The 14,759-nt window shown below is 40.6% G+C and overlaps 1 protein-coding gene across 2 annotated transcripts in view; it reads right to left on the minus strand.

The window, feature by feature from the left end:
* Ccdc14 (coiled-coil domain containing 14) overlaps positions 1-12,358 on the minus strand; it is a 39,271-nt gene extending 26,913 nt beyond the window's left edge. Inside the window, exons 1-5 of one of the 2 annotated variants that reach the window (XM_052158809.1) lie at positions 12,204-12,358; positions 7,377-7,429; positions 6,193-6,265; positions 5,916-5,985; positions 5,705-5,824 (exon numbers count right to left, since the gene is read on the minus strand). In XM_052158809.1, the coding sequence (XP_052014769.1) occupies positions 5,705-5,824; positions 5,916-5,985; positions 6,193-6,265; positions 7,377-7,429; positions 12,204-12,233 (346 nt within the window). In that variant the 5' untranslated portion in view covers positions 12,234-12,358. Of the gene's footprint in view, positions 1-5,704; positions 5,825-5,915; positions 5,986-6,192; positions 6,266-7,376; positions 7,430-12,203 lie in introns of those variants that run through there. The other variant, XM_052158810.1, reaches the window with a different exon arrangement.
* Positions 12,359-14,759: the final 2,401 nt, after the last annotated feature.

The following is a 14,759-nucleotide window of genomic DNA, read 5'->3' on the forward strand; positions in this document are numbered from 1 at the left end:
TCAATCAGTGAGAACAGTGGACAATCAAAAAGCATGAAGAACTCAATCTTGATCTAGTATTAAACATTTCCCCAGATGTGACCACCACCTACTTTTCCAACTCTCTATTGTTCTCAACTCAAATGTTTCCTCCACTCTAGGCCAGTGTAGACATGAACCACAGGACTTCCCGTGGTAGTCCTTGCCAAGAAGTGGAAGCTTCTTGCCGCTTCCGTGGCCTGGAGCCATTCAGCAGAGCCTCAGTTTCTTCTGGATCAAGCCACTGCTACTGATTCATGTTTGATGTGTTGGACGAGACTGCTGATATCCTGACAATGAAGACTGTAATTGCCCCAAAGAAATATTCCTAAACAGGTCCACATCCCCACTTCCTATCAACCTTTCTTTCCCCCATCTCTGGTGGGTGGGCCAAAAGTCATGGTTGAAGTGTTAAAGAAGTCTTATTAAAATAGGTTTTGAAAAGTCTAAGCCTGCACCTTCTCTCCTCCCAGCCCTTCCCCCTGCTTCCACCACCATCTCCTGTTCTCTTCAAAATAGGGTAGGCCTCCCATGGATATCAGTCAGCTCCTGGGCAGGAGTATGTCTTCTGCTTCATTATTAAAAGCCTCGCTAGTGTATATGTAAAGTATAAGCCTGGTATTAATAAGCTAAAGAATGAGAAAGGTTTTGATACAGCACTGTTCTATAACTGGTATTAAAAAAAAATCTAGATTCTATTTCCCTGTCTAAGAATATTCCCATCCCCAAATGTTTGCTAAACAGGATTAACAGAAATGAGAGGATATGGTAGATGATAAGTTATCAGGTTACAAAATGGTCTTTGAAAAATAGCACCTACAAAAAACAAATGACACAATCCCATGAGCATTTACGACTACTAAAAGACATATACTAGAATGTTCACTTATTAGCTGGGTAACCTTGAGAATTTGCTTAACCTTTCCTTTCCTTTTTTCTTACTAGAAAATTGGTGATTGAAAGAATATTGCTCCTTTGGAGCAGAGTGGTTTTAGGGCTGGCTGGCAGACTTTGAGATCTGACACGTATTCTGACATTGTTACTTCTACAGGAAGCTTAGGTAAGATGACAAAGTCCTTATAAAAATGAATTCAGATATCCCACAGTATTAAAAACAACAAACAAACAAACACCTACTCCATCTGGACGGCCAGTTACCCAATAGATCCAAGCACCAAAGAAGGTAGGCGTAACCTTTGCAGGTGTTGTCCCTGTCTTTCCTGGGAAGAAACCCAAACTGTCTATTGGGTGCTATACAGTAGACTATCACAGCAGTGAGTCTTCAAACCCAGTTTTCTTGTGAAGAGTGCGTGTACTGTTGAAAAAGCCAGGCTCAGGCAATGCCTGAATATGGAGGGCCATGCTACACGAGACTCACAAGGAGACAAAGAGAATTCTCTATGAAGGCGAAAAGAGCAGGCTGATTGTTCGAATCCAACTCTCAGGAACACACGGCTCACTGTCCCACTGAAGTCCATGGGAAAGCTCCCAAACCAAGTACAACCTTCTGGGACAACATCCAAGGAAACTCGAGGAAGTCTACTGAGGGGAGAAGAACAACCAACTGGTGGGCTGGAGGGTCCCTTCAACAATTAAACAAGCCCAATAAGTTGTCTGACAATGTGAGGAAGATGATGTTTAGACAAGACCTTGAAAATGAATCTTTAAATCCTGATGGGCATTACTGGGGATCTGGAGAGCCCAAGGTTTCATTTTGGGGACACACTACTGGAAAGTGAATGTGACTTTTAGGACTACACTCTGGAAGCCAGACAGGTGCTAAGACAGAACCTGGGGATTAGTGTGATGGCTCAGTGGGGTGTTTGTCACTGGAGCACCCATTTAAAAAGCCAGGCATAGCCATGGGCATCTGTAAACCCAGACCAGGGGAGCAAGAGACAAGAGGCTCCCTTGAGCTCACCCATCAGCTGGAAGAGCAAACTAGACTTGGTGAAAAGATGAGTCTCAACATACAAGATAGAAGGCAGTGCAGAATATTTGTACTGTGTGCGTTAAGCCCTGGGTTAAAACCCCAGGACTACCAAATAAATGAATAAGATGAGGAGTGAGAAGGAAGACACTGGATGTCGCCTCTGTCATGAGCACATGCACACAGGATTGGAAAGGCCATTTCTTCCTTCATAAGAGAGGCAGACTAGCCATCAGTCTCTCCACCTTCCTAATGCTTCTATACTATATGGACGGGCACTTCCAGGATAGGCTCCTGCATCCTTCAGTTATGAGAGTGGAAAAGTGAGTTTGCTTGATGCTGCCAATCACTATCTCACACAGAGATACCCCAACTCATTCTTTCAACTTCCCTGTCATTCCTTCAGTCCATCCCCCAACACTGGCCACAGAGGAAAGTCAATCAGTAATACTGTGCTTGTCTTTTTACTTTGCATAATCTCATTGCTTTTAAATACAAAGAGTAAAATGCAAATAAAATCACCAACTTCTAAAGATTGCTGGACTGTCAGTAACACTTGGCAACCTCTTAGAACAGTATGTAGCACACAGTAAACACTCAGCAATGCTACATCATCGAATAGTTGCAAGCTGACCAGATAAGTAAATATTTCATTTTAATAAATCTTGCTATCTAGAAATATACTTCTAACCATGATCCCTCTGAGATAATGAAAACCCATAGCAATAACAAATATTTCTATCAGATGAGCTACAAACTAGTTAATAACTTCCTATAAAGTATCGGTTTTTATTAAAAAATAATTTTACAATAAAGAAAATAGAAAAATATCCTGTAAAATTATTTAAATTTGAAGTCTAAGTTGATCCACAGGAGGTCACAGTCCACAGGCACAGCACATAGCCCTGTCCTCTCTTTCTGAATCCCAGGCCTCTCTTTTTAGACTTCTGGTTCCTTAAGAACGGTCTGATATGAGGATCTCTGAGCCCATGTTCACAGGCCCAAGTTCTCAATCCACTGGCTCAGCGGCCCTCTTACAGGCTGAGCCACACAATCTTGCCTCTGCCAGCAGATGTCTCCATCCCACATAAATTAACAAACTCCAAACACGCTTCTTTCTTAACAGGCCAGAGAGTAAACATTTCAGGCTTTTGAGCTAACTTGCTCTGTCACAACTACTCAGTTCCACTGTAGTACAAAAGCAGCTATGGACAACAGATGAACAGTAGATTCTAACAAAGCTTTAGTTATAAAGTAAAACTAAACACCATTTCTTAAAACACAACTGGCTATATGGTACTAGCCCTAGTTAAGACTGATGCTGTCCAACAGGAACATAATATAAGCAATATATGTAATTTAAAATTTTAAGTAGTCACAGCAAAAAATTAAAAGATGACTTTCTTTTCATGTTCTATTTACATGCAGCCAGAGTGGGGGCTGCAGCTCTATAGCATTGAAGACCCTGAGTTTGATCTCAACACCACAAAAAAAAAAAAAAATAAGTAAATATAACAATAATACTAAAATTTCCAGAACTAAAACACCTTTTGTATGAAATCTTCAAAATCCAGCATATATTTAAAGTATACCTCAAAACAGATGCTGAATTTTTATCAGAAATATTCCATCTCTATTTAGATTGAATATAATTTATAGTTAAAAGAGTAGATTTACACACCAGAAGTATTCCAAAAATCTTAAAGTTTTAAAATTTACTGAATTAATTAAAATTTCATCTTAGGGGTTAGCAAAATAGCCCAGTCAGTGAAGTTCCTGCTGGTTCAAGCACAAGAACCAGAGTTTAGATCCCCAGAAGCTGGCCAGGACTGACAGGCAGTATTGTCCTTAACCCAAGCAAAGGGAGGTGGGGACAGACAGCTCCATGGAGTTCAGCGGCCAGTCAGCCGGCCTAGTCAAGTCCATAAGCTTCAGGTTCAGTAAGAAGAATAAAGGTAGGGAGAGAATAAGGAAAGACAAACATGTGTAGCACATGGGTACACAGCTACACTAATGTGAACACATACACACATTCAGCCCACCGGTGTAGCAATCACTTGTAAGTACCACCTGTCAATAAAAAAGCTAATAGCCAATGAGCTGAGGCAGGAAATAGGAGGAGGGATACTGGCAGGAAGACGTGATGTAGGATACTGGCAGGAAGACATGTGATGTAGGATACTGGCAGGAAGACATGTGATGTAGGATACTGGCAGGAAGACATGATTCTGGGAAATAGAGAGGCACTGGAGATTCGAGAGCCAGATGCTGAGGAAGACACAGGTAGGGACTGAAGAAGAGCTAACTAACCAGCAGGTAGATGAACTCAGCATAGAATTAGGAGATTTGCCCTGACTTGGGAGCATGAAGCTGAGGAGAGGTAACTAACCATGTGGAAGACATAGAATGGGTTAAATAAGTTATGAACTAGTCAGGGAATGAGCCAAAGCTCATGTCCTAGGCATTAATTAATAAATAGTCTCAGAATTGTCATTCCAGGAGGAGGGGCTGGAAAAAGGAACTTACGTTATAACACACTCACTGCACTGTCATATTTCAAGGGTCAGCAGGCACATGGGAGCTGGTGCCTACCCTCCAGAACAGTGCAGGCAAACACAACAGACGGTGACTGGTCTCCAAGATGGAGACATGAAGGGAGCTGGTGTTCTAGCCTTCACCCTCTTAACTAATGATCACATGGAATGACAATGTCTAGTGTTTGCATCTTAATCTCCTAATATCCAGGGGGCTTGTCTTAGATGTTTTGTTTTTTAAACTTTACCCCTTGTGTAAAATGTAAGCATGCCCTTAAGTACTGACTGCCATTTCTGGCCCATCTGAAGAGCAGGACTAGCTGATTCCACCCAGAATTCCCATTGCAATATGATTTGATTGCTATGCACTGTATATGTGAAAACATCACACTGTACCCCATAAATATGTACAATTCCATGTTAATTTAAGAATGGAATTCATCGTGTAGACTGTTTCAACTTCATCTTGAACTGTCTAGTGCTATAGGCCTTAAAAGACAATATTCTCAAAACTTGTTTTAAAATATTTCCTCAATCACTATACTTAATTTTCAGCAAGGTTAACCATGAAAGCATAGAACATCAAGTTTTTGGATATATTCAGTGTCAACAATTGGCGGGTTTTTTGTTTTGTTTTGTTTTTTTTTTTTGTCTTATATCCTAACTGTAGTTCAACAAGTTTATTCTTTAACTAACCTAGAATATATATATTCACAAGTTAATTTTAAAAGTATTATGATTTGGGGCTGGAGAGATGGCTCAGCAGTTAAGAGTATTGGCTGCTCTTCCAGAGGTCATGAGTTCAATTCCCTGCAACCACATGGTGGCTTACAATCATCTGTAATGGGATCCAATGCCCTCTTCTAGTATGTCTGAAAACAGCTACAGTGTACTCAAATATAATAAATAAATAAAGCTTAAAAAAATAATAATTATGACTCAAATCCCGAATACGCATGTAAAAAGTCCACCACAGTGGTACACATCTGTATTCCCAGAACTGGAGAAGCAGAGACAGACCGATCTCTAACTTCCTAGCCAACCTCTCTAGCAGAACTGTAGAGCTTCAGGTTCAGTAAAGAGATGTAGTCTCAATAAATAGTGAAAGACACCTAGCATCGGCTTGACCCCTGGTATGCACACACACACACACACACACACACACACACACACATACACACACACACATTAGCTTTTTAGTAAATATGGGGAAAATACTTACATATTTCCTTTCGGACTACTGAAGGAACATGTTTTTCAGGTCCTTTCTTTTTAGATCTGTTCTTTCTGCCTTCTAAAAGTTTAGAGTTGCATCTCTTTTCTGAATATACCATTTCTGAGCCTGTTAATAATAAAAAGATAGGTATGTAAACATGAAAAAGAACTAGCTCACTGATAAAAGATGATCAGCAAAGAACTTTAAAAAATAAAACCTGAATCTTCATTTTTCAAAATATCCCTCAGCAAAGAAGCACAACCGTCAAGTCCACGTACAGTGTCTGTCTGTAGGAAGAAAGCCACTTAGAGAGAAAAATACACCATGCCTCCTCAAATACATTTCTTTATATGCAATTTATCACTTAAAAACATACTGATAGCCTGTATACTTCCTTGGTGCAAACCGCACTTCATTTTGGCACTGTTGTCCATTTCTTAGCTTTACCTGAGGTTCAATTAAGATAGCATATTGTATCGTCACTTTAACCTTACCTGACTTTCTGAATCAGAATGAACAGGACAGGCAGGATCTACATTAAAATGTGCTATTTTTCTTACGTGGGTCCTAGAAAACAAAGTTGATATACTTTAAAAAAAAATGCAAGTATTTTTTTTCAAAATATGTAAACAATCATTTCCTTTCCAGAAAAGATGGAAAAGAAAGCTCATCTATCCACATGTGATGTGGATAGGGCACTGTGGAGATTATGAAGGCTACTAAACACTAAACACTGACTAGGCTGGAATGACCCAGGTGGTGATGGAATATTCTGAGAACATCTCTTATATTCTAAGGGACTGGAACTTTTGCTGGTCCTCACAGCTCTAGAGAATAATATACTTTGAGGTCACATAAGACTAAGACTGCTCTCCCACAGTTTTGCTATCCCAAACTGTTTGCTTAACCTGCCTAAAGAGAAGACTGTAACGACCAAACCCACTTGCTTTAATTTCTCAGGTAATCACACTTTGCAGCCTCAGCTAATGCACAGCTGCAACCTCAAGTCATTCTGCCATGTCCCTGACCCAGAGTAATGCATGGGCACCACCTGCTAAAGACGGCAAACACAGCCTTGAAAGCAAACTCCTAAAATCTATCATGAAAAGGTTGAAAGCAACCATTATGATATTTGCTGATAAACAGTGTTTGTTGTCTAGGTCAGTTGGAGTGACATGATCCCTTGTAAAACTCTATTAAGATTTCTGTAAAGTATCCCATTCCTTCCCCCATGGGATGCTTCTAGTGCTGTTCAATAAAGACAGAGCAAAGTCCTCTGTATTTACACAGACACACACACATAGGACACACACATAGGAATAGACACACACAGACTCACAAGGCAGCCTTCAGGTAGACACAGATTCAGAACTTATAAAACCAACTGAGAGACATGAAGCATGAAGTAGAGAATTCAAGTCTAGACTCACTCTTGGTTAAACACAATTCCCAGGAGAAGTGCTTTTCTTTCCTGAATGTGATACTGATGTATTACTGGTGACTTTGACTTAATTACTAATGATCTATAACCTGCTTAATACCCAACTACTCATAGAGGCAGAGTCCACTGATTTTCCTGAGGAAGGCAAAATATGGTCAAGCCCTAATTCTGAAAATTTGCCTTAATTTTAATCTAAATTCAAATTTCCTGAACTTGGAAACTTAGAGACGTACTCACCCTTTCTTTCCATTTGGTAACTTAGCTCCGGGTTGCCTTCCTGAAGATATCACCTGTGACATAATATATTACAGAAGATATGTAAATACTGTTCCATTAGATTGGCATCCTGCATCCCTGCAATAGCACTCATGTTTCATCCCCTCTTCTTCCTGCCCTGGCAACTACTTTCTACTTTCCAAACATCTGACTATGTTAGAAATCACGTCTAAATGGGACACCTGTCCTGTGACTAGCATAGTATCTTTAATTGCCATCCATACTGTAGCATAAACCAAAACTTCCTTTATTGTATGAGGCTGAACATTCCATTCTATGTGTGTAGCATGCCATTTACCATTTATTTTTAAAATCCACAATTATAATCTAACTCTTCTACATATATTTGCTCCACATGCAGCACGGGGAAGGCAACACATGTCTATGTTCCTTTAGTCTATTTCTTTCATTTGTAAAGAAAATTGCCATATTATTTTAAGCTAAAAGAACCTATCACCATTTTTATTGGATTATACTCGATCTTTGAACATGGCCTAAAATCTCCAATTTCTGACACATGTAATTCAAGAACAGGAAAGACAGCTCAGTGCAGGAGTGCTTGTCCAGCATACACAGCCAGGGAGCCAGCTCAGTGGGCACACTGACTGCAGCTCAAGCACGGGGAACCGGGTTCAGATCCCAGCATCTAGATAAACGCCAGCCTCGAGGGCCCTTGTATCTAACCCCAGCAATGGAGTGGAGGCTGAAGACCTGGTCCTGGAGAACTACTAGGCAGCCAGCCTAGCCAAGACAGTGGAGAGCTCCAAGTTCAGTGACAGCTTGTCTCAAAAAAAGAAATGTAGGGTGTTAGAGGAAGACAAGCGACCCCTGACCGCCACATGCATATGCGCAGAGGTTACAATCAACTTTCTTCATATCTCTGGTCAGCTTCTAACTTCTTAGATGGCTGCACAAAACTAGAACATTAAACACTCTTGTGTACATCTCAGGGTCCTAAATAACAATCTTAAGTCTGCATTTTAAAACCAATGGAGATGGGACGACTTTTATGTAGACAAGGTGTTCATCTTTACATGCATTCAGCGTCTTGGAAGCCACGCAAGAAAGTTGTTCAGACAGGAAAACCGGGTATCTGGAGGAGCTGATGAGAGAGCCTTCCAGAGCAGGGCAATTAGAAAGCTTTATATCATATGTGCCTTATATCTTAATAACTGTATCTGATAAATATAATGGCCACTCAAAATAAAATGTTAAGACATCAAAGTTCCTAATCCTCCCCTCAGTCCGCTCTGAGGCGCACTCAGTGCTGGCCGGTTCATTCAAATCTTTGCACGGTTACATATTTCATAGCAAGAGTCTTACACAGTGATTACCCCATGTCCTGATGTTATTCACTCTTCTTTATTTAGATATGCATATGCACTATTTATTTTTGCTCCAAATAATGTTATAGAAAAGTCTTTACAAAAGGGTCATGAATTTACAGTATCATACTAAAACAAAAATGTTTTGCCTGACATATATAACTTCAAAATAGAGAGCAATATTTTTTTTCTGCCCATTTCAAAATAGGTCAAGATCATAATATTCCTAAATGTTTCTTAAGAATGAAATTCTCAAATATAGCTATAAAAATTGAAAACTTTAACATTATGCTGTAATCTAGATAGACCTGACTCACATTACACTTATCCCAATTTTGCCCTTTATAGAAAAAAAAACCAAAGCCTAGTCTATGTCCAGTTCAGGGTCACACGGTGCACTTACTGCTATGCTGCATGGACCTCCTTTAATCTGGAATAGTTCCTTGGATGTCATTAACTTCCATAGCTTTGACATACTAAAAAAGTAAAGGCTAAGTATTCTGCACAATGGTTCTCTGAATATTTAGATTAACTGTTTCCTCATGATCAGACTCAGGTTAGATATTTCAGGCAGGAATATAGAAAGAGATATGTCATTCTCAATACAAGTAGGCAAATGATATTAGTTTGTCCTTTTACTGGTGATATATAATGACTTAAAATGGTGTCTGCCAGGATTTTCATCATTGAGATGACTATTTTTGGCAGGCATGGTGGCTCATGCCTTTAATCTCCCAGCACTGGAGAGGCAGAGGCAGGTGGATCTCTGAGTTCACAGTCAGCCTGGTCTACAGTGCAAGTTCCAGGACTGCTACACAGAAAAATCATGTCTCAAAAACAAATCATTTTTACCTTCCTAATCAAGTGTTTTATTATAAGATACCCTGACACTATGTGGATATCCTCAAACTCTCGGTAGTCTGAACAGCCAGTGATAGTTTCTGTTTAAGTGAATGTTTTATAAAAGGTGATTTATTTATGTAATTACACGAGTCCTTCTACATTTATTAACTTATTTTCAACTAATAGAACCTTTCTTCCTTATTCATTGGTTAATGTGAACACACTGATTCCTATTCTAGTCAAAAAACCTTGACCCATTATTAATAGTGATGCTCATATGTAAACAAGTATAGGTGGATACACTATACAAAGTGGAAAAGAAACAAAAAAGAATAAACATTAGGGGATAAGGAAGGACTGAATGCAGGATGAGTTATGAAAGAGGATAGAAAGTTAATTGTTCTAATTCCTTGGCATGAGTTTTTATTTTTTCATAATGGAAAAGTGCATTAATACATATTTAACAGTCATAGTATGAAATCCATCACAGCTTCAGAATGGCTATTCTAACTGGACAAAGGTTCACTGGGTTCTATAAACTTTGAGTATGGGTGTTTTTCATTTGTGCCATTTCTATTAGTGAATTGTTTAATAGTAAAGTTTATTAAAATTTTGTTTCAAAAACTTAATGCTTGGGCTGGAGAGATGGCTCAATGGTTAAGGGCACTGGCTGCTCTTTCAAAGGACCAGAGTTCAATCCCAGCACCAACATAGAAGGTAGCTCACAACTGTGTCTAACTCCTGTTCCAGAGGATCTGGCATCCCTGCACAGACATGCAGGCAAAACACCAATACACAAAGAAAAAAATCTTTTTGAAAGTATGATGCCCGAATTGTTTCCGAGTCACTCAGAGGGTGCTCCTTCAAGTTTAACATGTTTAACCAAACTCTAGAGCTGATTTAGGTCTTCCTTATTTTTTATAAAGAATGTCATAAAAATATTTAACATCTATCTATCTTAACAAAATAAAATATTACCTACAGGTACAGTATTTCACTGAATGCAGGATGAGTTATGAAAGAGAATAGAAATCTAGATTTCATATACTTAAAACTTATACCTACTGAGTAGCAACCCTGTGTTCTCCCCCGCCGCAGCCCTGCAGCCAGTGCTGTCTCTGCATTAGTCTACGTCAGACACATGTGAGATCATGTAGCATCTGTCCTCTAGGAACAGCTGACTTCACTCAGTCAGTCTCACACTTCACAGCTGCTATTGCACATGGCAGAGTTTCCTTAAGGCTGAATAATATTCCATTAGATGTATGTGACCGTAATTTCTTTACCCAGTCACTCATAAATATTTAGGTTGTTTCTATATCTTAGCTATTACGAATAATGCAGCAACCAAAGTAAACACAAACAACTCTCCAAAAATCTTGATCTCAGCTCTTTTGAATACCAGTAATGTGGCTGGCTGGGTCACCTCAGCTCTACTTTAAATGGTTTGGTTTTATGAGGCAGGATCTCACTGTTATTCAAGCTGGCCTCAAGCTCATGATCCTCCTGCCTCAGGTTCCCAAATCCCAGGACTACAGTTGTGTATCACCATGCTTATTTTCTGAGGAAGCTATACTATTCCCACCAAGACTATACAAGAATATCAATTTCTCAACACCATCACTAATACTTATTTCATGATAGAAAATCTCTCATGGTTTTAATTCCATTTCTTTGATGACTAGAGCATATTTTCTTTGACATATTGACAATATGCAACCATTCAAAAAAGGAAGTCTCAAGACAGGTTTTGGAAAAAAAAAGTGCAAAATATACATCAGAAAGAAAGAGAATATTATATAGGTATGTCGATAAATGATAGGAAACAAAGTAAAACCTCAAATCTACTATATGCCAAATGCTTTCTAAATCTCCAAGACAGAGATGAAATATTCTAGTACCACGTCCCACACGAAGTGATTTGTGGAAGGTTACAAGATGTGGAAAGTGGCCTGAAGCACAGCCGACTAACAGAGATGTGAGGGTGTTGGACAAATATTCTAGAGACGGTTCTTGACATGAGAACCTAGAGGGAAAATGGAATTATCAGGCCCACCGTAATGTGAAAAGACGTAGAAGCACGATAGAGCAAAGTACCCAGGGCTCAGCAGCGACAAAACTAGTTTAGCTCTATTGGACCTGATTGGATGGGGCGGGGACTGAAGAGGATCCAAAATGGCTCTGTTCCAAGCCAAATATGTACCTTGAAAATGGGTTCCCCTGTCGTACTTTGGACAGTTACTAGAGAACATCAAGAGTCACGCGTTTGAGAAAAGTGGGGCTGGTACGGCCATTTACTGGGAGACTTCAACATCAGAGACAGAAGATCGGTTAATAGAGGCACCGGTGGAAGCGCTGAGAAGCTGAATCTGGGGCGAGGATTAACTAAAGCTAAGAAAAGTCAATGCACTGATGATAAAGGCTGGGTTTCGAACCCGGGGCCTGACACCAAGCTCTGTGCTCGGGAAGACTGGCACGGATGCCCTGAATAAAAAAAAAAAAAAATTCATCTGGGGACGTCCTCACCACTTCGGGCGCGCCGCAGTTAGTTTTTATTTTTTTCTAGCACCTTCTTAAATCCCCCTCGTCTCTCGCCACCCATCAGGTCCGCAGCCCTCACCTGGCCCGGCCGAGATCCAGACCTGACCATTTCTCTCAGCCTCAGAAGAGCCCAGACGTAGGGAAACGAATACTTGAGAAAATAAGAATTAACCGCCGAGACGTCCCGACCTCCCTTGTCCCGCCCCCTGAGCTTCCGCTTCCGGGAAGGAGACTGCGGAACGCCGCGCCTCATTGCCTCCTAGGCGCCAAAGTTTTGCCTTCGGGTCGGGACCTGGAGGCCTGGGCGTGCGCAACAGACTCCGCGAGCTCCAGCTTGCTACACCCGGGTGGAGAGTGGGAGTGGCCAACAGACTACGGGGTGGGGGGGCTAGGGCGGGGCCTGTGAGAGGGGCGGGGCTAAAAAGGAGGCGCTCTCTGGCTTGGCAGCACTGGTTTCAACTGTTGAAGTGGGAACCAGAGCCTGCCAGCCCATGGAGTAAAGGACTCCGGTAGATCTTAGAAGTGTTTTGTGCTGTTTTAAGTGTATTTGTTCTTGAGAGTCAATAAATCAAACCTGAACAGTGTTCAATGACTGGGATTTGGGGTTTATTAAGTGCATGATTTGGCTGTCTGCTTCTATCGAAATAATTGCTCTTGATAAAGAATGGTAGTATTTTTTTTTTAACCACTGATAGCTGCACTAATAGAGAATGGTGTTTGAGACACTGTTTGAGATTGTTTTAAATCAACTTGGAGAGAAATTAATTCCGTCGATTTTCCTTTCTATGGTAAAATAGCTACCTTTGTAAAAAAGGGTTGCATTGATTTTAAAACCCTTGGGTTTAAACCTGTAGAGATGACTTAGTGGATAAGAGCAATTCTTGCCCTCAGAGGACCCACGTTGGGTACCCACAGACAGTGGATCATAAGCACATGGCTCCAGTTTCAAAAGATCTAGTGCTCTCTTCTGCCTCCTCAGGCGCCAGTCATACAAGTGGTGCACATACATACTTGAGGTACTCACACAAGTATACATTTTTTTAAAGGATATATGTGTGCACGTGTGTGTGTGTGTGTGTGTGTGTGTGTGTGTGTGTGTGTATGGTGTGAGTTTCACTTATATGAAACTTCCTATGTAGGCCATGCTGGCTGGAATTCACAAAGACCCTCCTGCTTCTGCCTACCTAGTGCTGATAATAAAGGTGTATGCTATCACAACCTACTTAAATAAATCTTTTTAAAACATGAATTAAAATGAAGCTGGAGAGATGGCTCACACATTAAGAGCACTAGTTACAACTGCAGAGGATCTGGGTTCAATTCCTAGCACCAACATGGCAATTCACACCTGTCTGTAACTTCAGTTCCAGGGGATCCAATGCTCATGTCTAGCCTCGGGTCACCAGGCTCCACACAGCATGTAGCACACAGACATACACACAAAGAAAACATCTGCATATGTAAAAAAATCATTTTAAAAATAAATAAAATAATATATTATATATAAAGAAGAAAAATTATATTTTATGTGCATATATATACACATATACATAGTCCACAAGTAAAATCTTCCTACCTATATAGTTAACTCTCCAAGTGGAGGGATTTTAATATTTGTTGTGTTGGCCACTAGGCAGACATGTTTCCCAGGATACTTATGAATGCTACTTAACACAAATCTTAATCTTACTTAAAATGATGAGGTGAAGGTTTTGCAACTTTTTTTTAGCAGCTCTATTGGGGTTCTTCAGTGTAGACTTTATAGGTGACAACCTCAATTTCAAGTTTCAAAAGGCTGAACATAGTTAAATAACCTTGGAACTCTCCTTTCTTTCTCCATAAGTGTTCACCTGAGAATCAAAGATGTTTCTCTTTCTTTTTCTTTATAGTTTTGTGTGTGTGTGTGTGTGAGGCCAGAAGAGGGCATTGGATCTTGTTGGGGGGCACAGAGCTTCTTTTAATCACTAGCAGAACAGGAATGTTAATCATGCAGGGGTGTATCCTCAATGGAGAAGATAAAAAGCAAATATCTACATTTATTTCATCCAGAAAGCCAGGAGTGGACTTTGTTAATGACCTGGTACCCTCTTGGCTGTCTGTTGAGCAGCTCTTACCCAAATTCCCCAGAACTCTCTCCTCCCTAGGTCATTACCCACCCTTAGGGGAGATGTCACATGAACTTCATGGCCTGTTGTCCTCTATGCAGTCAGTCAGAGACCACACTAGATTCTAGGCCTTTTAGCTAAGGAACCCACCCTCGTGGTCACATGTATTCTGTAAAATAGTTTCTACGCAGTCACACCTTAAACTTTATTGTGCACCTGGAATGGGACTAATTGGACTAATTGTTGCCTGGAACCCTTTTCCCACATTGCACTGTGTTTTAAATATGCTGACAATGAGCGCCTGGCATTAGAGTCCCAGAAGTCTGATCCAGGTTGACCAAGTCAGTCTGCACTGGGTTCTCATTCTTATCTTTTCGCTTCCCCCTGTGACCTCAGGAACCCTCTGGGGACCTCCTGGAGCTAGAGTTTCAGGGAGCTGCGCACCTCCTGAGGTCGGTGCTCCAGACTGAACTCAGGTCTCTGGCAGAGCCGGAAGTGCTCTTAAATTACAACAACATCCCTCTACAGCC

This window comes from Apodemus sylvaticus, chromosome 15, assembly GCF_947179515.1.
Source record: "Apodemus sylvaticus chromosome 15, mApoSyl1.1, whole genome shotgun sequence".
Taxonomy (NCBI): domain Eukaryota; kingdom Metazoa; phylum Chordata; class Mammalia; order Rodentia; family Muridae; genus Apodemus; species Apodemus sylvaticus.